Genomic DNA, 25754 nt, shown 5'->3' with positions numbered 1-25754 from the left:
GCCGGGAAATCTGACGAATAGCCTGGAACTGGAATTTTTTTCATCCCCAAATATTGCAAGATTCGGACTAGGCATAAGCCTAGCCTAATGTAGTTTCGACAGTTCTCGTTTTTAAGAGTTAAAGCGCACAAAACTATTATCACTATCACCCATGATTTGCGAACATTGCTACAATTTCCTATTTTTTCAGGAGTGTCTCTTTTCCGGATTATCAGTTTTCCGGGTTAGCAAAATTAAAACAAAATAAGACTTTTGACATATGATTTTAGAAATCGTGTTTATTATTACGTTTCCGTAGCCTATATATATAGATAGGGTAAGGCTAAATTGGCGTGATGGGGGGGGGGGGGGGTCGTAGGCTGAGGTAACGTCATTTTAAAGGGGGGGGGGTTTCTGGCTTTTTGTGACGTTAGGGAGGGGAAGGGAAAAAAATCGTCGAAAATAGCATGACGTCGTTTATGGATGACACCATAGGCCTGCTTGGCTCTGATGTTAGGGGGTCGTCCATAAATACCGTCACACTCGTAGGGGGAAGGGGGGTCCGTAATTTTGTGACGGTGTTGGTGATGAGGGGAGGGGGGGGGGGGGGGGGTTCAGATGGTGCGACACTTTTGCATTGTAAAAATGCAATGTTAGAAAATGAATTTTAGACGTTATTTCGCGTTTTAGAAAATTGTTTTAATACATTGTAATAGGAATTTAATAAGTACACTATTTTGACAGAGTTCAGACAAGATTTTGGAAAAATAATATCAATGTTTAAAAAAATTTCAACTGCAATTTTGAGGGGGATCGTAACGTCATTTTAGGGGGGGGGGGGGTCTGGCTTTTTGTGACCAGTGTTTCTTCCACTTTTTTCTCCGGTGGGGGGCACTTGAAATTTTCGGGGAGGCGATAGACTTTCTTCGAGGGGGGGGGGGTGGCGGACACTGTTAAAAGTATATATTTTCTATATATATTATATAAATTTCATTTCGTTCGGGGGGGGGGGGGCTGTAGAATTTTTTCGGGGGGGGGAGGGCAAAGCCCCCCTCCGAAGAGTTGCCTGGAAGAAACTCTGTGACGATGTGTGAGGGAGGGAATGTAAAATTCGTCAAAAAAAAAGCGTGACTTCATTTATGGATCACCCCTTAGTTTCTTTCTTTCTTCATATTACCATTTAGGGGTCGTCCATAAATGACGTCACACTCGGAGGGGGGAGGGGGGGGGGGTCCGTAGTTTTGTGACGGTGTGTGATGAAATTTATATGAAAATTGCAGGGAATTTCTATGAATAGCAGGGAATTTATACTTGGAAATGCAGGGAATTTTCTCATAAAAAAATTGTGGGAACCCTGCATGCAAATGAAAGCCTTTTAAATGTTCCGTCACTCCAATGTGAAGGAATAGACTGCAGCAGCATGCAATGGGTAAGATAGTATGAAGTAAGAAAACAAGAAAATACACTTTTATTTTTATTTACCACTGCTTAAAAAAATGATATAATTCACATATTAATTTAATAATAAATGTTAATTTTTAAATGCTTGATGTAATGATGCTAAATAAATATTCTAGAACTAGAATACCGTTTAAATTTTTTTTGTAAATGTAAGATCTCTTGTTAGACACTAATATAGCCAGAACTCTCCACTGTGTGCCCTTAAACTAGTTAAACTAACAAAGTCAAGTTCTGTTTAAAAAATTGTTGCAGAAATTACATTAAATTCACACTTTCAGCAGTTATAATTAACTACTGAATCACCACTGCAGCTAAAACAGAAAGAAAAAAAAGTTCTATTACAAGTAATTAAGAATGAGAGACATCTTCAAAGAACAACCATCTGGCTAGAGAATAATTTATTAAAAAACTAATTATTCTTTAAACTACAATCTACATTTCTTTTGCATTTGCAAATCATTATTAATAAGATTATGAATATAACTTATTATAGTCAGTGTAATACTGTAATCATAGATTAAACAAAACATACCAGTGCCAAAATGTAACCCATCATAGAACATAGTCATAAACATGTTTAGTACAATAAGTTTTAACTTGTTGCAAGAAGTTATGCAGCCTGTAACTCAAGGTTCACACAAATATTAAAAAATTGGTACTTGAAACTCAACAAGTTTATTGAAGTTCAATTAGATTTTTAAAGTCTTATTGATATAATTATAAGATTAAAGATTTTGAAGAAGGCTTGTAGAACATGATGATTTGAAACCGTGAATAATAAATTAAAAAAAATAAGCAAGAAAGTCTAGGTTTATGAATGTGAAAATGTGTGTAGTGTATGCTTCAGATTAAATTTCATGTTTTTGTTAAATTAAAAAAGTCTATAACAAGTAGCAGGTCTACTTATTAATATTATACATATTTTTTTAGTGTTGCAAGATACCCACAAATATATTAAAACATGTAATGTTATTGAATTGGAGAAAATACATTCCATACATTATACTGCTTCAACAAGTCATAGTTATATGCATATTTATTAAGTGTGAGCAAATTTTTAGAAGATAATCATAAAGATGAATACACAATTTTAATTTTTTTTTACATAAAAAAAGAGTATAGAACCGATAAAAATAAATTTGATATTGTCATTAGACTTTGTGCTACATCAAATGATGACAGTCTTAAATAAACTTTCAACCCAATATTAAAATGGTACCATCTATACTTTGCAAGATGCAAATGTTTTAGTAATGCATTAAAATTATTGATTATATATATATAGCAAGCATTTATTACCAGTTAAGGCACATGCTGTGTTTTTCAGGTTGGACCCATAAAGTATTAACCAGTTTTTATTTATGATCAGGAAAGAAAATTATTTTTCAGCTTGTGATCAGATCAAATAAAAAACAATGGAATTATATAAAAATATGACGAAAAAATTCAGCTGTCAGTTGCCATATATTTAACATTTTTTCCAGGCAAGATTGACTATATCTTTGTTAAGTCACTGTTGTAAAAAAAAATTATTTCTAGCAAATTTAAGTTAAAAAACTGCTTAACTAGGAATAGATGAATGTGTAATACTATAGCTGTCTTAGTGTTTTCAAAGGACTGGACAGCTAATACTATTCTTTATTTAAGGGGACATTGTAAATTTTTTTTTCTTCTTAAAAAGCCTTTTTAGGTAATTATTTAATGAAACTAATATTCTTACACATGCAGGAAGCTAAAAAAATATTAGAATGTAAATGGGTTTAATGAATTTTCATGTGCATTTAATATAATGTGCAATGTTTATCATTTTAGTTATTTTTATGTCCCTTATTTTATATATATATATATATATATATATATATATATATATATATATATATATACCTTGTGATGTCCCTTGAATGTGGTCTGTGTAGTTGTCAGTGAGTTTTCAGCGAGCCTGGAAGGAATATTTATTGCTGCTGATTTGCTGTGTATGAATAATATGTTTTGAAGCTATCTTGGTGTCTATAGTTATCCTCCAAGTGTATATAATAAGTAATGTAATAGTTTTCCTGATATTACACAGATATTATTAGGTTCATAGTCTTATAAAATGCAATAAATCAACTGCGCAAGTTTGAAGTGAAGAAAAGTTTGTCACTTTCTGTTAATTTACGTATAAAATTAGAATCCACACATTTTTAAAAATTATTTTTTTTTTTACATTATCTAAAGAGCTGAAAAATTTGCCCTTATTAAAGTTAAAAAAAAACCAAAATACATAATACCTTTATAGCAACAAGCTTATAATGCACTGAAAAAAAAACGAATTTACTTTCTTTAATAAAAGCTTTGGTCGCTCATGAGATCTTTTACAATTTTAACGACAACAGCTTTTATTTAAGAAAGTAAATTAGTTTTACTTTCTTATTGTAAGTGCATTTAAAAGCTTGTTGCTATAAAAAATATTTGCTTTAAAACACCATCAGTAGCTCACAATGTCTAAAAGACAATTATCTGCCCCATGAAAAGCTACCGTCAGTGACCACAATTTACAGACAACAGCAAACTGATAAAGCTAAGGATAGTTTTTAATCTTGCTACCTGTCCTTAGTTTCAAACCATTTAAAAACTATAATTTCTGCCTCTAGTAGCTTCAACTAGATCGACCAGCTCTATGATTGTAAACATTCCCGAGAACAACAGCTCACCAGACTGGTAGGGTGATAGCGTCTAGCTAGTTATCTCCTCTTCTGTTATTGAATGTAGTAATCTATAGTATAGAGTGATTTAATTTTTTTAATCTCCCCTTAGTTTCAGAACCGTTTAATTAAGTTTTAATGACTAGTTAAACATGAAATTAAATTAATAACTAGATAGACTTGTATCATCATCAAAGTGAAACATATCTATATATATAATTCTCTTCATGGAGGGACCATGTGGGACACCATGTATACACATGCCTATCTGCCCACTCCATCGCTCTCCAAGAATGCTCAACAGACCATATTGCTACCACTCCCACCCCAACCAGTCTGGTGAGCTGTGGTTCACCCCAGATATTTACAACTGTAGAGCCGGGTGGAATTAGTGACGGCTATTAGGGGCAGATAATTTAGTTTTTAAACTATTTAAAAATAAAGGGAGGTAATAGGTTCTGCTTAATATTTTCATTCTCGTCTGTGTAAACTGTCATTTACTGAGTGTTATAAAGCAAAATATTTTCAGTTGCAGCATTGTTAGTGCTGAATTCACAAATTATGAATTACTGAAACGTAGAAAATTAAACAGCTATATAGCGGCGTATGCCTACGGCGTGGGTAAGCTCGTCTGGAAAGTTTGAACAAAATCGCTGAATTAGAAGTGGGTCAAATTTGAGTTATGAGATTTGCCACAAACAAACAGACCTCGCAAACAAAATAAAAGCTTGTAAAAAAATATCGCTATCAGTATCAAATACAGAAGACTATTTTAAATCTAAAATATGTTAATGGTGCTTTTAAAACAAAACTCCAGTTGAAAAAATTAACATAAATTAGATGCCAGGTATTACTATTGATTAAGTATTAGTGATGAATAAAGGCATTAAAGTAGTTACAAAAATATCCTTTGAAAACCTAAGTACCAAATCTTCTACCATAGTTCCATCTTGTAGCATACCAGTATATTGATGTTATTTCAACTTGTGGGCATCTACATAAAGCTAACCCCCTCCCCCAAACTTTTTGAATCCCTCCCCCCCTCCTTGTGTAGCATATTATGAATGACCAATATACACAAATCCACATAGAGCTGTCTAATATTGTTTGCAATCATCCCTTGAGGCTGGTGGTAATGACATGAATTACTACACACATTTTTTTACACACCTAAATATGAACGTAAAATAAGGTATGCATTAATTTCCATCGCAAGCATTGGTTCAATTTTCAATTGCTTCTAAGTTATATTATATATATATGTGTGTGTGTGTATATATATATATATATATATATATATATATATATATATATATATATATATATATATATATGTGTGTGTGTATAGCTACACAATGTCTGCTGTATCCCACCTAGCAAAAAGTGACTACTTATAAAACCATCAAAATTAAAAAAATCAGACACACATAGAAGGAAAGGTAAAGTCTAAAAAATGTACACTAAAATATAGATAATAAGAAAATATTATAGAGAGCTAACAGAGGCATGATGATCTCTTTCATTTTAACCTTTCTCATATTTTAACAATCCATCTGAAACTAGAGTCAAAATATTCTATTTAGACTAGACTAATTGTCAAGATATTGAAAATATACTACTAAATCATAACCATTGATTCAATGAAAAACAGCAGAATGAATTAAAACAATAGCAATGAAAGACTTTATTGTTAGGGTTTGGGTTATCACAGCTGAAAGAATTTTAAAAGACTCTTAAAGTTTAATAAGCAGTATTGCCAATTACTAGTCAATACACCTGCGATAAAGGAATGAAGTCACAAATACTCTGGATGGCATAGTAAAACTCAATTATTAACTCACATGACATCCTTGAGTCTATCCAGCTCTAACGGGTACCTGACATGAGCTTGGGACAGTAAAGGGAGCTGGGCACAGTTAAAATCAGTGCTGAGCACACAAGCCGTTCACAAGGATGTAGAAACATTAAAACTCTACTTCCTCTTTCATATGGACTATCAGGCCTTAGAGGGTAAAGTTGCATTCAGTATGAACTGACTACTGCCCAATAGTGATCTACAGTTTCAAAATAATTGGCAATGTTGAAATGAATTTAATATATATATATAACAAAAAATATGTAAAATGCTAATATTTTTCTTGTGGCACAAATTAAAACAAATTATGTCCAGCATAGTTAAAGGAAATTACCTTCCTTTAAACACATCAGCTGTCTATTTTAAAAAAAAAAATGTCTATAACCATTGTCACTGAACAGTTAAAATCATTTGAATTAACATATATCTCTATATTGTCTACACTATATGGTTTAGTTTAAGTTAAAGTAAACAGCCTCAAGCTACTTTTTTTTTTATAAAAGAAGGAAACCATACAAACATTTAACTTCTTATAATAAGGTAATGCCAATAAAAATTGTGTTATAAGAATATTGAAAAAAAAAACCATTTAAAACAACATTTTGAGTAAAAGGTATGTTGTTACTGATCTTTAACTATTTATAAAAAAAAAAGAAGAAAGATTTTACTTGAACATACACTAAAATAAATAATTTCAAAACCATAAACAAGTACAAAATGCTTTATAATAATACACTTATTGCGCACTGAAAAGAAGAAAAGAAAGAAAGCGTTAGTTGCTAAAAAGTGTAAGATTTCATAAGTGACCAAAGCTCTCATTAAAGAGATAAATTTTGTTTTATTTTAAATGCACTTGAAAAATTATTATAACAGGCTTTATACCTTCTTTGCTTTCTACTTTAGGCAATTGAGAATTTTCATAATTAATATATATGTATATAAGTTTTTAAAAACAAGTAGTACTTTAATTTTAGCATTCCATAGGCTCTTGTGAGTCATAAGACAAAAAAAAATTGTTTTGAAACCTGACCAGTAGTTTGCTGAAGTCTAAAAGACAATTTTTAACCCTTATTAATGTCCATGAAAAAACCCCATTTGTGACCATCTATTCACTGCTGTCACATGGCTGAACAAGTACCTAATATTGTTATCTCCCCCTTTTTAAAATTGAAATAGTAATCTCTAAATTAAGTTTTATTGACTAAATTATATCCTAACTATATTAAAATTATACATTCTTGCACAATGTTTGGTGATGCAAGAATTTGGATAGTGTGAATGAAATTGCTGCATGGGGGGGGGGGGGGGGGGGCGGCGGCGCAACATTGAGTTTTAACACTTGCCACAAACAGATGGAGAAATAGATATTGTAAACTAAGTAAGAGCTTATAAAAAATATCACATCTGCCAACTCTACAAACAGCTTGGATCAAAACAAAAATGTTTTACATATACAACTTAATAATTACTCAATAACTGTAGCTAAACAAGCATTTAATAGACAAGCATTTTTCTACCTAGCATCTCTGAACAAAAAAATTATAAATAAACTTTTCATACAAATTCAATACCCTCATATTTTACATCTCCAATTTTCATCTCTGGCATTAATATATTGCCATTTAAATCAAAAGCTAAAATATAAGATGCAATTTTTCCATTGTCTTCTTCACTCTTCAGAGCAACAATAATATTGTCACCTGTTCCTGGAATAAATTTAAACGAAGAGAATCCATGAGTTGGATTTATCATTCCAATTTTCTCTACACGAATGTCTTCAAAATGCTCATCAACAACAAACAGGAGATTTGTTGCCCTTCTCTCATCTTGTTTTTCATCATAGCTTTCTGTACTAGCTCTACGAGGAAGGAAAAACCATTTTTTGTGCACATCGCTCCAAACACCTGATTCATGAATGATGTAACCTAAGCAAAAAGAAATCTCATTAATTTATTTTATTAAAAGAAGTAAAAATCACTAAACGTTAGCAAAAAAAAATTAATTACTAAAAGGTCACACTTGAAGATTATACACAGAGGAACCCAAGTATTAACTATTAATTAGCCGCTGCCCCTTCATACAAAAGAAAAGTCACATTTGTTTTATAAATATTTGGCCTACAAATCCTTTTTAAATAGATAGAAAATAGAATAGTTTCAGTGTACTTTTCCAAGTTAGTTAAATTCAATGGTAATTTAAAATGTTTATAATGCTTATTTTCTTTAATCCCACATTTTAAAACTATCCATCCTAAAATGTATCTCATTATCTAGGCATGTATTTTGTGAATTTTATATTTAGTAGATATTCAACTGATTAATTTGTTGATGATTTGTTTAGACAAAAATAAAGTTCACTACTCCAAATGACCAATTATTTATTTTCTCTGACATTTTTTTTTGGTGCACATTTATTGATTTATTATTTTTACTTTCTTGTATATGAAGTATAGAGTAAATATTGTAATTGTGCAAAAAAAAATAAGAAAAAAAATCGAGACTTTTACAAAAATCTCAACATTTACACCTCCCTGAATCGGAAAAAACATAGTTTTGCAATGTGTATGCCTGTGTGAGTATGTTTGTATGTGAACACAATAACTTGAGTACCATTACAGCTAGGTTGATGAAATTTCATACATAAGTATTATATCAAATTTGTAGATCTGTATCAACTTTTCAGCAATTTTTGGTAACCTGAAGTAGAACTTATTCTACTTTCAACTGTTTAAAAGCCTATGAGTACTATTTCAGATAGATAAATGAAATTTCAGATGTAAGTAAAAGATCTAATTCTCTGTCTTCTATCAAATTTTGAGTAATTTCCATTTATGTAATAATTTACACTATTTCTGACTTCTCAAAAAAAAAAAAAAAATGCATGTGAATTTATAAAGAACTAATAATATTCTGCACTATTATACACATATTGTTTGGTGTTCACTTGATGCACATTTCTTTTTTCTACGAGATTCTATTCTATTTTAAAAAGTACAAGTAATTTAAAATGGATTTAAAATCATGCCTATATCCCAAGTTGCCATCCCCTGTAGTGTTATATAAGAATATTTGAGAAAGTTTAGGGGAGATCACTCCCAATTTATTACTGTTGGAAAGCCAGATTTAATTCCAACATTAAAAAATAATTTTTATTTTTATTATAGCTTTCATTAAAAAAAAACCCAACAACAATATTTTGTGAAAGGTTCACTTATTCATACAGAGTTATGCTCCTGACATTGGGAATTCCAGGTTAGTGTTTTGGAAAGTTATTTTTATTAATAGTCAAAATGTAAAATGTATCAAAACAATGCAAAGAGACAGATATTTTTCCCATTTGTATACAATTTAGTTGAACTACTAACTTAAACACTATAAAAACAGTTGAAGCAATCAGTTTCAGATTAGTCTCAGAAAAAGTGAATTGTTAAAAGAAGAAAAATAGTAAAACATCTGAAATTAAAATCGAATCAGTTTCTAACCTGGTAATAAAGTTCCAGTTTTTGCTCTCAAGGCATCATATTTATCATGCCAATCCATGTGCTCTACATCTCCACTTATTCCTATAGATTTCACCCACTGTGGATTAAGGTTGACAACTTCTCCTGTTTCAGTGGTCCATTCTTTTCCTAAGCCTCCAACATACAAGCGCTGGTCTTTAACCGTAGCCCATTCACACTTAAAACCTGAAAGTAAAATTTCCCAACTAGTAATTAAATTATAATAAGGCCATTTTATATAAGGTCAAACAGGATGTAAAAATATATATCAGGACTACCCCATTTTTCCGTCTTGGCAATTTAATGTTGAAATTAAGTATAATTTTTCTCTCTTCTATAGTAGGCCTTATCTAATTGTCTTTATACATAGTAAATGGTTTTTCTGCAAACTCCCACCCATGGTACCAAGTCTATAAGATTATGTGAACAATTTACAATATCAGACATGCCTACCCCTGTCAGCCAAAAGTAGGAACAGTTATGCCTAAAAAGAGGAATTTGAAGCCAAAAAGAGGAACATACACGGGGACGCAACTTTACTAAGTCAAAAATAAAAATAATTAAAAATTACTCTAATGACATTAGTAGGGTTCTAGTCCTATATAACTAGTCTCTAGGATACATTTAAATACTGCTTAATGTCAGCTTACATTTAAAAACAATAAATTAACCAATAACCTGAGACCCCCCCCCCCCCCCCGAATAAAAATCATAGCTTTGACATAACATTATTGATTTGATTATTTATGTCTTGCTATGTTCTAGGCTATATGAATAACAAATGATGAAGGCTTCATCATATGTAAAGTTACGAGCAAAGACCCTTGATCTACCTAGTAAAACTCCTAGTTACTTCTTACTAAGTTCTTCATAATAGTAGTTACTAGTTAAGTTAAACTTACAAGATAGATCAGTATTCACTATTTCAGTATCTACTAGTAGATCTAGTTACAATTCTAGATCTAGTAGTAGTAGATATACTACTAACTAGATCTAGAATTAAGATGATACTTGTAAATATTGTAAGTAAACTAGGAAACAGAAACGTCTGCCAAAGGGAGATAATCGCGTTTTTCCTGACATTTTTTCAATCTATATATATATAATTCTCTTCTGGGAGCCGTTAGAAAACAAGCTGCAAGCGCCTCCTTGCAGTCCCCTCTCTTTCGCTCTATCACTATCACCCACCCCACTCCCACATTGTCTGGTGAGCTGTGGTCACGCTGTTTACATTTTACAATCATAGAGACGGGTATGGTGACGGCTATTAGGGGCAGATAATTTAGTTTGAAATGATTTTAAACTCAGAGGAGGTAACTAAGAGGAGGCTGCTTTCACGTGGGGGGGGGGGGGGGGGGGGGGGCTTAGTGTTTTTAAGCAAATATTTTCAGTGGCAGCATTGGTACTGTCGAATTCACAAATTATAAATTACTGAAAAGTAGAAAAAAAAACAACTAAATAGCGGCGTATGATACGCAGCGGGTCGGCTCGTTTACTTTATTACCCTTCTTTATTAATTTTTTTTTTCAAAAAAATCGGAACCAACAGAGTCAATTTTGGGATGACGGAACAAATTACTTTTTTAGGTGAAAAAGCCGGACGGTTCTGATTTTGGCGGGACGGTAGGCATGTCTGCAATATTGATCACAAGTAGAACTGTTTTTCTATTTGCTTAGTTTGCTTATGTGACATGTTTAGGCCTGCTGAACTCACAGTCCCCCCCCAGTTGGGATTATGAAATATTAAGTGGTTTCAATCAGTAGATGGAAAAAACAAAAGGATTTAATCACTGCTTCATTTTCTTAATGCAAGACATGTACCACCTAATCACTTCATTATAATAAATGTAAATAACAAATGCATTCATTACAGATGAGATTCTTTTAGTAACCAATAACAATATTAAAGGATGTTATTATGAAGCAAGTATAGAACAGGGTCAAACATGCATTATAACATGTATTTACAATTTGATACAAATGAGTCTATAGGACAGAACAGTTTTAATCACTGGTTTATTGCACTGGCTGAATAGACAGAAATGACAACTTTCACAACATATACAAAGACTTGACTACATTCACAATGACGGACGAATACCTCCACACCTTAGCACAACAAATGAAGACTGTTCTAACCTATTTCCCTTAGCTAACAGAGCTTACTGTCAAACGTCACATCCTTAAGTACCTGGTCACACAATCACAATCTTTTATTAATATAACTCATTCTACAACACACATACTCTAATACCCTTGCAATACAATAAGATAGTTTGATTTGAAGGTAAATAGTATCAAATATGTGCTGATATATTCAGACATGCCTACTTCTGGCAACCAAAAGTAGGAAAAGTCATGCCTAAAAAGAGGAACATATCCGCTGATGCTACTTTACTAAGTCAAAAAATAAAAATTAAAAATAAGTCTAATGACGTTATACACAGTAGCATACATACAGTACAAGCATAGATATAGTGTTTAGTAGGCCTCTAGTTAAACTATATATAACTAGTCTCAAGGCTACAGCTAAATACTACTAAAACTTTAACCTATAACCATGAGAACCACCCCCATAATAAAACCATAGCTTTAACATAACATTATTTATTTGATTATTCCTGCCTTGCTATGCTCTAGGCCATAAGAACAACATATGCTGAAGGCTATGTACTACGTATATAATATAAAATATGTTAAAGTTAAGACCTACCTAGTAAAAAAGTCCTTCTAACTAAGAAGTTCTTTATTTCTTAGTTAGAAGTTAGCCTAAAGATAGATTTAATCTAGATCTAGAAATTAGCTTGTTAATGTTAGTCATGATTTTATTGTATTTTTCTCCCTACATGTCATTTAAGGCGTAATTGAAATCTACAATTTACTTGAAAATACCAAAAAGAATGTTCAAAAGTTTGTTTGTCCACATTATCAATCAGTAGATTTAGTATTAGATATTTGTATGTAATTATTATAAGTAAACAAGGAAACGTGTGCCAAAGGGAGATAATCGCTTTTCCATGCTCTTTTTTCAATTCTATTTTAGTTTTCTTTAGGCCTACTAATTATTTTTTTGAAAAAGCGGAAAAAACGTCGACGAAAGCGGGATGGCGGAACAGGACTAGATATTTTGTAAAAAAAAAGTGGAAAAATTCCTTTGTTGGTGGGACGGTAGGCATGTCTGTATATTTCACTCACACTATTACCATTGTATTTAGTAATGTTTGTAAGTTTCTCAAGGTATTACTAGCTATATATTTGTGTAAGTCTTTCACTGTCATGCCAAGTAATGCATACCCATGCAGTAATCATAACAAAATCAGTAAGCTTGGACCTAATCAAATTGTTCATACAAATAGTAAATTCATGCAAGATAAATAGTAAATACATTACATACCTTTACTGTTTTTACCATTCCCATCTGCTAAGATTACCCAAGGCACAACTGTATTATCAATTATTTCATAAATGATTCCTGTCCTGTCATCAACAGTATAAAGTTTACCATTAAATATCACAAGCTCAGATAATTCCATGCCTCTATCACCAGCTGCAAAATTGGAAACCAAAACTTTTGGCTGACCTAGCTTTACTTTAACTGAATCTTTATTTTCTGATAATGAAAGATTTCCAACACGATAATAGCTAATCCATGTAGACTTTTTCTCTTTACTCTTTGAATCAGTATCAAGGTCTGTGATCAATCCTATTTTATAGATTGTACCTTCCACAGTTCTTACAGGGTTAGTCAATGGATAAGTTGGGTCAAATTGTTTATCATATAGCTGCTTTCCTGAATCACAGACGACCGTGTTTGATGCTTTTGGCATAAACAAAACTAATAATATAAGTATTGATGCAGAAAACAAACCAGCATAAGCAACAACCCTAGGCTTCAAATGAAACCGAGCATTACCAACACGGTATGACGTAGGTCGGCGAATGGCTTTCGTCCATTCATGGACAGTTGAAGGGTATGGTGAAGAAGACAACATGTTTATGTCGTCATCATCCACAGGTAAACTCATGGGTGCATGAAATAATGAGTGCCAATCATAGTAGCTATGCAGTGACAACATTAACCAAACTGTCAACGTGTCCTACACATTCATAGTGTTTTATTTCTCTTCGCCATTGTTTGTTTATGGTCCCTGTAAAACCGAAACACACCCTTAAACAACATAAGCATAGAGTATAATAACAGTCTAGCAAATGTAGTTCTATCTACTTGTACTTAAATCTACTACTATCTAGCCCAGGGGTTCCCAACCCTGTGCCCGCGGGCGCCATGGCGCCCGCTGAACGATTCGTATGTGCCCGCCTCTCACTATTCGACAGAGACAGAATTTTTTTCATGAACATTATTTTAAAATATGATTTATTTTTATTCATTTGTTACAGTTATAATTTTTTTTGACTGCCTATGTTTATTAAATATGTTCGATATTTATCCCAACTTGTCTAGCGGCGAGCCAGACTGCACTATTAACGTTTTGTAAATACATTTTTCTGTGTGTATGCAATTTGAAAAAAAAATGCCAAATAATTTAATTATTTTGATTTTTTTTGTTTATTATTTATTAATACATTATGACTATACTATAAGAAAATAAGAAAATAAATTATGGGAAAATGACAAGTTATGAAAGGAGTTTGTCGATTTAAAATAGGTGGTGCCCGCCACCCTACCGATATTTTAGAATGTGCTCTAGAGTAAAAAAAAGGTTGGGAACCCCTGATCTAGCCTATAAATAATTCATATAGCCTATGCATTTAGTATGTTAAATCAGTATCAACACTAGGCCCTAAATTGAAATTAAACTAGTTATGTAAATCTCAATTTATATAAAATGTAAATAGATCTAAAAGTAAAAAAAGATCTAGGGGCCTGGCCAATAAGACAAAGATAACTTAAACCCTTAAACCAAATTTCTCTCTTTAGTAAAAGAAGCATATGTCGCTATTATATGTAAGATATTTCATTAGCGATGGTATTTATTTCACAATAGAAAAGTTTGTTTTATTTTCTGTGTAATTTAAAAGCTTAGTATTATAAAGCCATAAAAGTTTTTTATAATTGTTTTATTTTATTCGTAGGGCTTCTAGTATAACCGCGGCACACCCCACCCTCACACACGAATGTTGTGATTATAACGCCACATGTTTCCGGTAACTTGCATTGGGTTGATTACACATCAATTTGAATTATTGTAACAACCTATTTGTAGATCTTGACTAGAATTCTCGATCTAAATAAGTCTGCAAAAGAACGAAATGATATTAAATGAGTCTAAGGTAACATATTGTGGTAATCTATCGTTTTGGGTACGTAAAATCGCCCGCGATTTGTAAATGTAATGTGAAAAACAGGTGACTCCTTAAATTTTAATAATTATTTCACATTTTGAGGAAGATTTATGTTTTAAAAAATTCAAAAATGTTTCCTTGATTCATTTATGTACCTGTTTTTAAACAATTGAATTAAAACTTTTCCGTAATAAATGAAGACTAGCGATGTTTCCAACAGATGCAACCATGCTCATTTACTATAGCAGCCATCTTGTCTAAGTTTTATTTTTATAAGCTTTTAGCGCCAGATTCAGGGGGAAGCCACTCTATTTTACAAATGGCTGCTGTTTATATAGCAAATCTTGCTCTCAGACACTGCTGTTTAAAGTTAATTTCTGGGTAAAATCACGATATAGCGTCGGAAATTATTGGGTAATGTTCGTTGAGTTTCGGTAACATTCGTTACTGTAAACCATAGTTTATTTGACCGTTGAAAGAAAAATAAAGTCAAGTGCATTAAATTAATGTTTTAACTTAATTTAATGTTAAACTGACAAAAAATTAGCAACAATTAGTAAATCTAAATATTATTAATAAATTCGAGTGTGGTAATTAACGTTTTTTTTAAGAAACGCAGAAAAAACCGGGAGAAGATTTGCGACAACTAGATCTAGTTCTGTTAGTAAAGATAAAAGTAGTAAGAAGAGCTAGAATAACGTTTAGTAGCAGCAATAATTAGCACATACACTTAAAATAATTAGAAATACAAAATTATCAGAAAAACAGTGTTTAAAATGCAACTAAAATCAATCCTTGCACCTTTCTAAACATTGTGTATTAAAAATAATATGGCGGCAAATAAATGATGGTTTACAGTATTTCCGGTGGTTTCCGGAACGGCTCGACAGACTACGCCATGGTTTTACTGTTTTTTACTGCTGTACAGTTCCGGAATAATAACCGACGCTATATCGTGATTTTACCAATTTCTGGTCTGTATCGATATATTTAGCCATTGATTTAGGTTTATTATTCATTTATCTATAATATTTGACACACAAGTATGACAATATACTTCTATTAAAACCTTGACAATGAGGTAACGTTTTCGTACATAAATAGCCGCGGGCGATTTTACGTACCCAAAACGATAGATTACCCATATTGTATTGTGTATTCTAGATCTAGATATTTTAGAAAAAAAAGACTAGAATCTCTAGATCTAGATCTTAAATTCTTAATCTAGATCTAGAATCTAGATCTAGATCTAGAAATCTAGGTAGGGCCCTACTAGGATAAATTTTTAAAATTGGTTTTTTAGGGAAACAACTACTACAGTTAAAAGGAGCAGAAAATTACAATAACAGAACAGTTTTCCTTTTTGATGTAGCTCAAACGGTTAAATAGTTATGATTTTTTTTCGTATTAAAAAATGTTATTTTTTTAACATAGGATTTTTTCAATTTCTGTGATAGAGTTTTTTTAAGCGTTTACTAAAATTGTCCTAGCTTGTAAACCATATGGTCAAATTTGTTATAACTTTGCAATATCTTTATTTATTATATATGGAAGCATAATAAACAATAAAATTAGAAATTTATGGGCAGAGTAAAACAAAAACAGAAGTAGAACAGGGTACCCCCCTAATTTTTCATATACAGTGCATTCATACAATCTGAGTTAAAATTTTAACTATTCAGAAAATTAAGCTCAAACTTGCTGAGAATGATGAGCTATGGATGTGTCAGTTATTACAATCAAATTAATATTCATAACTGAAAAGATTTTTGTTTTAACTGCTGCAAAGCTGATAAATTATACAATTTGGCAAAACCGAAGTCTTGTTGATGTGACATGCAACATAATGGCAAATTTGAGTTATTAAGCACTTAAGTCTCAAAGCTTATCTAGCTCAAGATAACTCTATTCTTAAACAGAAGTAATCAAAATATGTTTAAATCTATCTGTTTAACAAAAAATAAGGGGTGGAACAGGGTACACCCCCTATTTTTAAATACTAAATTTGTTCATACAATATCAGCTTATGTCCAAACTATTTGAATCTAAAGCTAAAAACTAACCAGAGTGAAGCTCTGAAATAAGTGTGTTTGATGGTTCTATCTAAATAGTTGATAAATAGGTAAAATATGGTAAAACGCTGAGTTATCGACGCACCTGACATCATTGAAAAACTGAACTAATATATGTAAAAAAAATGATGGCAAATTAGATCTATTAGAAATGTAAGGTCTTTTATTTGTATAAATGTAATTAACTTGTAAGTCTACTTATAAATATAGTTTAATTAAAAAGGATGTGTTCTGTCTATTCATTAGTATTTTACATTTCAGAAGAAGTTCAACATTGGACTGGTTGGTTTTAAAAAGATATAGAACTAGTTCATATCACTAAACTTTCAATGTACTGCTTCAAAATTTATTTAAGTTATTTAAAAAAATATTACTTAATTTATCTAAATAAAAGATGAACACAATTATTGTAATAGTTTTAATTCCTCTTTACAGTGTTCCCTCATTAGGCCATATAACTGCTCATCATATCGTAGATGTGCTGGTTTTAGAAGTGTAGGTTCTATCTGGAAAAGTAAACAGTACATTATTTGCTTTCACATCAAAATAAATAAAATGGTTTTTCTGAAGACACTAAATATTGAATGTTTATTGTTAATACCGCACCAGACCTTCCCCTCCCCCCCCTCTACTCCACTACCATCAATATCAAAACAGCGTTTGCCACTATCGCCGGCGGCAAAACATCGTTCGCCACTATCGCCGGCGGCAAAACATCGTTCGCCACTATCGCCGGCGGCAAAACATCGTTCGCCACTATCGCCGGCGGCAAAACATCGTTCGCCACTATCGCCGGCGGCAAAACATCGTTCGCCACTAATGCCGGCGGCAAAACATCGTTCGCCACTAATGCCGGCGGCAAAACATCGTTCGCCACTATCGCCGGCGGAAAAACATCGTTCGCCACTATCGCGGCGGCAAAACATCGTTCGCCACTATCGCCGGCGGCAAAACATCGTTCGCCACTATTGCCGGCGGCAAAACATCGTTCGCCACTATTGCCGGCGGAAAAAACATCGTTCGCCACTATTGCCGGCGGAAAAAAACATCGTTCGCCACTATCGCCGGCGGAAAAATATCGTTCGCCACTATTTTTTTTCTATTACCTCCCTCGCCACTTTCGCTTTCGTATTGTAAACAAACGTATTTTCTATAGAGGTAACAAAACTGCGCAGCATATAACTTTTGTGCGCTATGTCCAAACAACTTGATTTTTTGAAACAATAGAGAAAAGTGGTGTAGAATTCAAATAATGCAATAAATTTTCCCCTTTTTATAAAAATAAACAGTAGGGAGTAAATTAAACTTACCTTATTTTCACTGAAATACTCCATCTTGAATAATCCATGAACAAAATTAAAAAAACAACAAAAACGCAAAATGTCCATTTTTTTAAAGAAAAATCGATAATCGCACGAAAATTGATCGGGCGATAACACCGAGCGATAAAAATTACGAAACTATAGCACTTGCGTCGCCGCAAATTCTCGGCGTCTGGGTAACGGGGACGAAAAACCCGCCGCGCGGGTTAAAACGAGATGTAATCCTAGTACCTATAGAAATCTAGAGTGAAGTTCCACAGCCGATCACACACAGCGGAAAATTCCGAACTCCCGACTTTCATGGGGCGCTATTTTGTAACCGTTTTCTCAGAAACAAAACCAAAGTACTATATTAATCCTCTGCCATTCTACGCTAATATGTATCAATCATTTTATATTCCTACGCATAGAATTTGAGATATTCATGTTTTAGTGACGTGCTACTTGCGATATTAATTATTTTTTCCCCCTCTTTTTTTTTCCTGCGGCCACCTTAACCGGCTAGCGTATTTTATATTTTATAGGCCTACGTTTTAATCCAATTTTAATAGGCCTAACTATCATAAATATTTTACACTTTTAAACATGTTGTCGATTGTATTACTAATTAATAGATTGCAAAACCAAATAAAAAACACGTTAGGCCTAATTAAATTTATTAACGACACATTTATCATTAAAGGTTGACCCTGTAATGACTCAAGGGACGCAACTATAATACTCATAACAAAGGGACATAACAATCACTAACAAGACACAACGTAACATTTGCTTAGATATGCTTGTATGTAGAGTCACAAACTAGATTTAGAAGAGGTAGATGATCGTAATAATTTAAAACAACCGAAAAAAATAGAAATTATATAGATTCTAGACTTAGCTTGAAATATAGAGCATCTAGATCTAGGCTAGTCTAGCTCAAGTCATTGGTTACGCAGCGAGGTGAAACCACCCTAATCGTTACCCAAGCTGCGGCCACCCCTATTCACCTCTCAGGTTGCTTTATTAGCCTTATGTATCGTATGTACAGTGTCTCGCACATATTGTAGAAGCTATTTATAGTTAACCTAGTTATATAAAGCTTTGATTGTTTGGTTTTATTTGTCTCATCCGTGACCTAGTGTTTTTCATTGGGGGAACTAGAATCGCCTACGACGTCATACCTCAAAACTTAAAAATTTAAAAACTCGTCTTCCAGAAGGAGAAAAACAAAAGAATTTGACCTGGATATTATTAGAAATGGACATTTGTACAGCAGGTATCGGTAGTTATGTATAAAACATCCAAACAAATATTATACGAAGTGATAAACAAACGATGGCCCCACCAGTGTTTTAACAGCGCAAAAAACTTCACTCTAGATTATTCTAGAGTTCTACATTGAATGAAGTTTTTCGTTAGGGCAGTAGACTCAAGAAAAAAAGGGGGATAATTTTCTTAGAAAAACCTGCCCAGAGCTCTTGACTGATTTTTCAAATTTCGATTTTACCACTTTCTCTTATTAATTTAAAGTTAATAGGCCTTAATTAATTTCCAATACACAAATTAACCACATTTTCAAATCTACTGAGGTTAATTCTGATGTAGATTTTCTCACTAAATCTAAAATTTACTCTATTTTCAATTTAAACATGACCACTGAGTGATAGACATCCATGTTTAATGGTGTGGCTCTTTGCTGAAATGGCGGGATTGACCTTTAACACTGAAATGTCACGCATAGTTTTTTGCTGTGTTTCTCTTTTTTTAGGGGTCCTATACACGACAAATAAAAACACTGCTAATCTCGCAAAATCTCGTTTTAATGGGATATGCTAAATAAATGGACGCCATGCCTTAAAATGGCCGAAAAATTAGCGAGATAAGTGATTTTAATTAATACACTCATTTCTTGTTGAGTACTCTTGGGAAAAACTGAGCTGCCGCCTTAAACGGCCCGGTACACGGTCGAAACCCCCAGGTACACATGCAATAAAAAATGATTGAGATATTTATTACAGTTCTTGATACATTTTTTTATATTGAATTGGAGGAGGTACCCATGCAGACATTTCAGTCCACTATTTTTAGTATTGTTACATCATTTTTACTCTAGTTGCCTGATAGAAACTAGTTTTTGTTTTTTGCAGAATGAACTGTTAAATCTAGTATTTTAATTATTGTAGCATGTGCAGAAAAAGGAAAATTATTGACATTATTGTATTAGTAATTTTATTAGTATATTGATTTTTTTCTTCACTGTGGGCCGACAGTTGCTGCATTGAATTTAACTCGTGACCGGTGGTTAACCTCGTCAATGCTGCGTAGCCTGACGATTCTTAAATTATAGACTTAAATAGAAACGGGTAGTTCCGATTTCTAAAATTGACGATGGCTTCATATTCATTCAAAAAAAAAAAACAAGAAAAAGTTGATGCATTAGGAGCAGCGCGTAGGTCTGAAGATCAACAAAGAAAAGACAGAAATGATGAAAATTAACAATAAACAGGAGGCTCCAGTGACAATAGACGGAAGACAGGTAAACGAGGTGCAAGAGTTTGTCTACCTTGGCAGCAAGATCAGCAAAACGGGAGGCACAGAGGAGGACATACGCGCTAGAGTTAATAGAGCCCGCTGCGCTTTCACAGTCCTACGACCCATATGGAAAAGTTCGGCCATCTCCATTACCACAAAAATTAGGATATTTAACTCTAATGTCAAGGCAGTTCTGCTGTATGGAGCAGAGACATGGAGAGTCTCCAAGGCAAGCACAGCAAAGATACAGACCTTCATGAATAGATACCTTAGACAGATACTGAAACTGAGATGGCAGGACAAAGTGTTGAACTTGGAACTATGGAGGAAAGCTAGGCAGGAGCCTATAGGTGTGCAAATAAAAAGGAAGTGGCGCTGGGTGGGTCACACACTGCGAAAGGCTCACACAAATGTTACACGCCAAGCGCTTGAGTGGAACCCCCAGGGAAAGCGGAAGAGAGGGCGCCCAAGACAGACCTGGAGGCGGAGTCTTCTTGAAGAACTGAAGCCAACAGGGATGTCTTGGGAGATGTCAAAATTAATAGCCGAGGATAGGAAGAAATGGAAGGAAATGGTGGAGGCCCTATGCTCCATAAGGAGCAAAGAGGACTAAGTCAAGTCAAGTCATATTCATTAGTTTTATCCTTCTACCACATAATGAAAACGAAACTGGTCGCCATTTTAGTAATACGCTTCTAACACTTGGGCCGTGAGATGGCTTCAAAACAAGCGGAAGCTGTCAATCGAATGGCCTACCTATAAGCCATAGGTGAAAATATCAAAATTACATATGTATAAAAAAGTTTCAGTAATAGCTAACACAATAGTAAACTAAGTCAATGTAGCAAATATTTACTTTTTGTGTAAAGTAATTCATACTGAAAAGAAATTCCAAAGCCATGGTCAGCCTATTATGAGCTAGTTTAGAAAAAACTGCTAAACCTGTGACCTAATTTCATTAGTGGATTTCTCAAAAAAAACCTTACAGAAGCATATTCATATATCTTATAAATTAATGTAGGCCTAGATAGGTAGAAGTTACCAAGATTAATAAACAAATTTAAAAAAAACAATGTATAGTGCATTGGGTTGTGGATAATGGTAATAGAAAAATTTAAACTTTTGTGTTTTATGACAATATTTGTAAACAATGAACATACCATGCTTTTTTAATTGATAGATGGAAATATATTTATTTTAATAACATTGCAACTTCCAAAGCTAGTAATGTGAAAGAAAGGTGATTAATTAATATGGCTTTAAAAAGGCTTGTATTGTGATTTATTTGTGTCAAATTTAATAGATAAGTGACTTCCCATATCCTTTGGCTAACAGTGGGCTTAGGGGTCATTCTTAAATGATGTCATGCTTGTGTGACTTTCTGTCTCCACACACACACACCCCATGTCACAAGAAGCCAGATCCCTATTAAGAAATACTTCATAGGAATATATAAAAACTATCCATTATTACAGGTGTCCAAGGCTGTGGACGCACTTCTGCAGCTTGTCAAGAACTCAAAAAAGCAGGACTCTCTAATTGAAGAAATAGATGTGGTTCAGCTGCAAGTTTGCTTGAAAAAAATTCCTCCTAAAGAAAAATCAATAAAATTGTAAGTACATCTTGTTAAATCACATAAAATATTACCGTTAGCTGAATGTAATCTTAAAAACAATCAGTGTCTTTTTTTAAAAACTGCAATTTAGTTTAATGAAGATTGCTCTAGTCAATCGCTCATATGAGTATAGGCTCTATAACTGCATTTAATTTTCTTCTTTGAGGAAATTGCCACACTCATTAGCAAAGCCAGATCTTGATGTGTGCCTCTTTGTAAAAGACCTGGATAAAGAAGAAAGAGACTATGAACCTACAGTTCAACATTTCCAAGATCTTTTCAAGAAAAAAGGGATAACTACTGTCACAGATGTAATTAAATTAAGCCCTCTATTTTTATTTTATTTTTTGGAAGAAAATTTTTGCTGTTAAAAAACATCACTGCAGTATAATTTTTGTCCATTTTTACTTTCTCATATATACGAAGTATAGAGAGAGTCTTGTAATCGTGGGGAAAAAAAAATCGAGATTTTTACAAATCTCGACGTTTTACACCTCCCTGGGTCGGAAAAACATTTTTGCAATCTTGTCCGTATGTCTGTGTGTGTCTGTAAACACGATAACTTGAGTACTGTTACAGCTAGGTTGATGAAATTTCATATATAAGTATTTTATCAAAATCGTAGACCCGTATCAACTTTTGAGTGATTTCGGATAACCGGAAATGGTACTTTTTCTACTTTGAATATTTCAAAAGCCTATAACTTGAGTACTATTTCAGATAGATAAATGAAATTTCACATGTAAGTAAAAGATCTAATCCTCTACCTTCTATCCAATTTTGAGTAATTTCCGTTGACCGGAAGTAGTAATTTACGCTATTTCCGATTTCTCTAAAAACGCTTGTAAATTTATAAAGTACTAATAATATTCCGCACTATTATGCATATTTTGGTTTGGCTTTCGCTTGGTGCGCAATTCTTTTTCTACGAGATTCTATTCTATTTTTAAAAGTTTAAGCAATTAAAAATCATGTCTATATTCCGAGTTGCCATCCCACGTAGTGTTATATAAGAATATTCGAGAAAGTTTAGGGGAGATCACTCCCGGTTTATTTAATAAATATTGTACATTGTTAATAATCAATGTTTTAGAAAAAAATTAAGGTATATTCTAAATCATCTGGTGCATTGTGTACAGTTTTTGCTTATTTCATACTAAAAAGTATACTTTGCCATTATATTTTATGAAATAACATATCCATGGTAAACTTATCCTGTGTTTATCTTAAGACTCCACTTTAAAGGTACTAGTATTTGATAGTTAAACAATGAATTATATCCATCTTAATGAATCTTATATATTTTTATATAATTCTAGATTGTTCCTCTCAAGTCACTTAAAACAGAATACAAGCCTTTTGAAGCCAAAAGAAACTTGTCGAATGCTTATGATATTTTCTTAGCAGATTCAAGAATAGTTCGTCTGTTACCAACATACTTGGGAAAACATTTTTATGGAAAAAAGAAGTTAGTATGAGTTACCTTCCTTTCAAATTACCATTCTTTGTACTGTCTTGGTTATTTAATAAATAAAAATGTTAAAAGAAATATTGTTAAATTAAATTTTACTAATTTCTGTATATATTAGAACACCAGTGCAAGTCAATCTACAGGCTAAAGATTTAAGTAAAGAGCTTAAAAAAGCACTGGATAACAGCATATGTACAATCAGTTCAAAAGGATCTTGCAGGTAAACATTAAGATTTTATTGCTTTACTGCTCATGTTTAAGCCAGTTTTGTGTAGGTTTAAAGTATGCCACTAGCAGCAGGATTCATGTGGCCTCCAAAGGTCCTGGAAAACTCATGAAATTTTTGAAAATCTCTCAAAATTTAGTGAATCGTGAAAATCCAATTGAAATTTTCATTTTTGTTCCCACAATCGACAAGTTGTACTTGATCTAGCTTTAGATGATGGGCGAGCGGAAGTGATACCCGATACGTATATATAAAATGTTTTCTTGATCTAGTTAAAAATAAATGTATCAAGAAATATACACGTTCCAAACAATCTCACCAGTGTGATCACCGCTCCTAGTTTCTTGTTAAAGAAATTCTCGACAATTACTATGTCCCTTTATACTTCACCCAAACCAAGTAATTTGGAAACGTACTTGGTGTCATTGAGAGTGCACATGTTTGTAGTCATAGTACTAGATCTAGCAACACACATTTTTTCAAGGATGTGACTTTTGGCAGATTTTCAGTCCGAAGTTTCCACTGATGTTTTCATTTAAATATTTTTGCAAAACATTGTTAAAAAGTAGATCTATTATTAGTATTATAAAGTTTCAGCCTGGTTCGTGTTTGATACAGCTTGTTTTAGGGGGGGGGGATGTCTTCACTGCCAATCTCAAATAGTGTTGTTCCTGCGGTGACGTGCACTCTTGGCCTACTATATTCTGACCTCAAATGAACTCCCTGTAACCTTTCTGTCATTTCTTGTTTGGTGGGAGGGGGGGGGGGGGGAAATAAGATACCGGCAACAAATTGTCTATAACATTTTCCATCACATGAACAAATACTTTCAGGCTTAGTGTTAAAAAAATGCTTGATACCTTGTCCATCTTTAAGAATCTAAGACATTATCATTAGCTTGATAACAAAGTGAGCAACTAGATCATTACATTCACAAACTACATTAGTTAATTGATGAAGGGGGAAGAGGGGGGGGGTCCGCGTGGTCGAGTCAGTAAAGCTCATTGTTGCTAAACCAAAGAGTCAGTAAAGCTCATTGTTGCTAAACCAAAAAGGCTCTAGTTCGAACCTTCAGGCATTATGAGGTTCATTAGCTGGGGACAGCCAGTCTTTTTTTTTTACTATTTCTGAATTCTAAATGTTGGTTTAACATGATTTTTAATTAACTTAGCCTTGCAGTCGTGGGAAACATCCAGATGTCCAGTAATGTGATTACTGAGAATGTTGTTGCTGCTGTGGACCAAATAACAAATGCTGTATCAGGAGGTGCTGACAATGTGAAACTGCTAAGTTTAAAGACAAAAACTTCTTTGAGCATACCTATATACTTGAATGAAGGTAATGTGAATTTGGTTTGTAATTAAAATGTGTTGTAGGCATTGTGTCTGGAATATTTATAAAGTAATAAAGAAGTTTCAATTTAAAAAAAAAACAACAAAAAACTTATTGAATTGCTTTGTTTTGATGTCTATGTCATATTTTTAATATTTCCAACCCTCTAGGTGGTCCTCAAGCTATAGTCATTGATCGTGAAGAAAAGAATAAAGAAGTGGTTGAAGCAGAAGAGATCACAACATTAGTTGGTGCGAAAGTTAAAGTTTATCCTAATGGACGTATACAGATAATCAAAGACGGGGAACCAGACAAGCCACCAGTAAAAAGACAGATGAGGAAAAGGAAACGACAATCACAAAGGAAAATTGCAAAGCCAAAAAAAATTAAAATCTAAATAAACATTTAAAAATCAATGTGG

At 33.0% G+C, this 25754-nt stretch overlaps 2 protein-coding genes across 2 annotated transcripts; one reads left to right on the top strand and one right to left on the bottom strand.

Annotated features, from left to right (window-relative positions):
* Positions 1 to 7289: 7289 nt before the first annotated feature.
* LOC131950796 (soluble calcium-activated nucleotidase 1) lies at positions 7290 to 15346 on the bottom strand. The gene is made up of 4 exons (XM_059312981.1): positions 14937 to 15346; positions 12872 to 13625; positions 9461 to 9664; positions 7290 to 7904 (listed from the first exon to the last, which is right to left on the bottom strand). The coding sequence occupies exons 2-4, from the start codon at positions 13551 to 13553 to the stop codon at positions 7534 to 7536; spliced, it is 1257 nt and encodes a 418-aa protein (XP_059168964.1). The 5' UTR covers positions 13554 to 13625; positions 14937 to 15346; the 3' UTR covers positions 7290 to 7533.
* Positions 14597 to 25749, top strand: LOC131950797 (ribosomal L1 domain-containing protein 1). The gene is made up of 7 exons (XM_059312983.1): positions 14597 to 14769; positions 22165 to 22301; positions 22471 to 22615; positions 23624 to 23772; positions 23894 to 23995; positions 25173 to 25339; positions 25504 to 25749. The coding sequence occupies exons 1-7, from the start codon at positions 14749 to 14751 to the stop codon at positions 25728 to 25730; spliced, it is 948 nt and encodes a 315-aa protein (XP_059168966.1). The 5' UTR covers positions 14597 to 14748; the 3' UTR covers positions 25731 to 25749.
* The last annotated feature ends 5 nt before the right edge of the window (positions 25750 to 25754 follow it).

Source organism: Physella acuta, unplaced genomic scaffold (genome assembly GCF_028476545.2).
Source record: "Physella acuta isolate Inbredline_101_S28 unplaced genomic scaffold, ASM2847654v3 ptg000781l, whole genome shotgun sequence".
In the NCBI taxonomy this organism is placed as follows: Eukaryota; Metazoa; Mollusca; class Gastropoda; family Physidae; genus Physella; species Physella acuta.
Note: the sequence above shows the minus strand (reverse complement) of the source record. Positions and strands in the feature narration are given on the sequence as shown.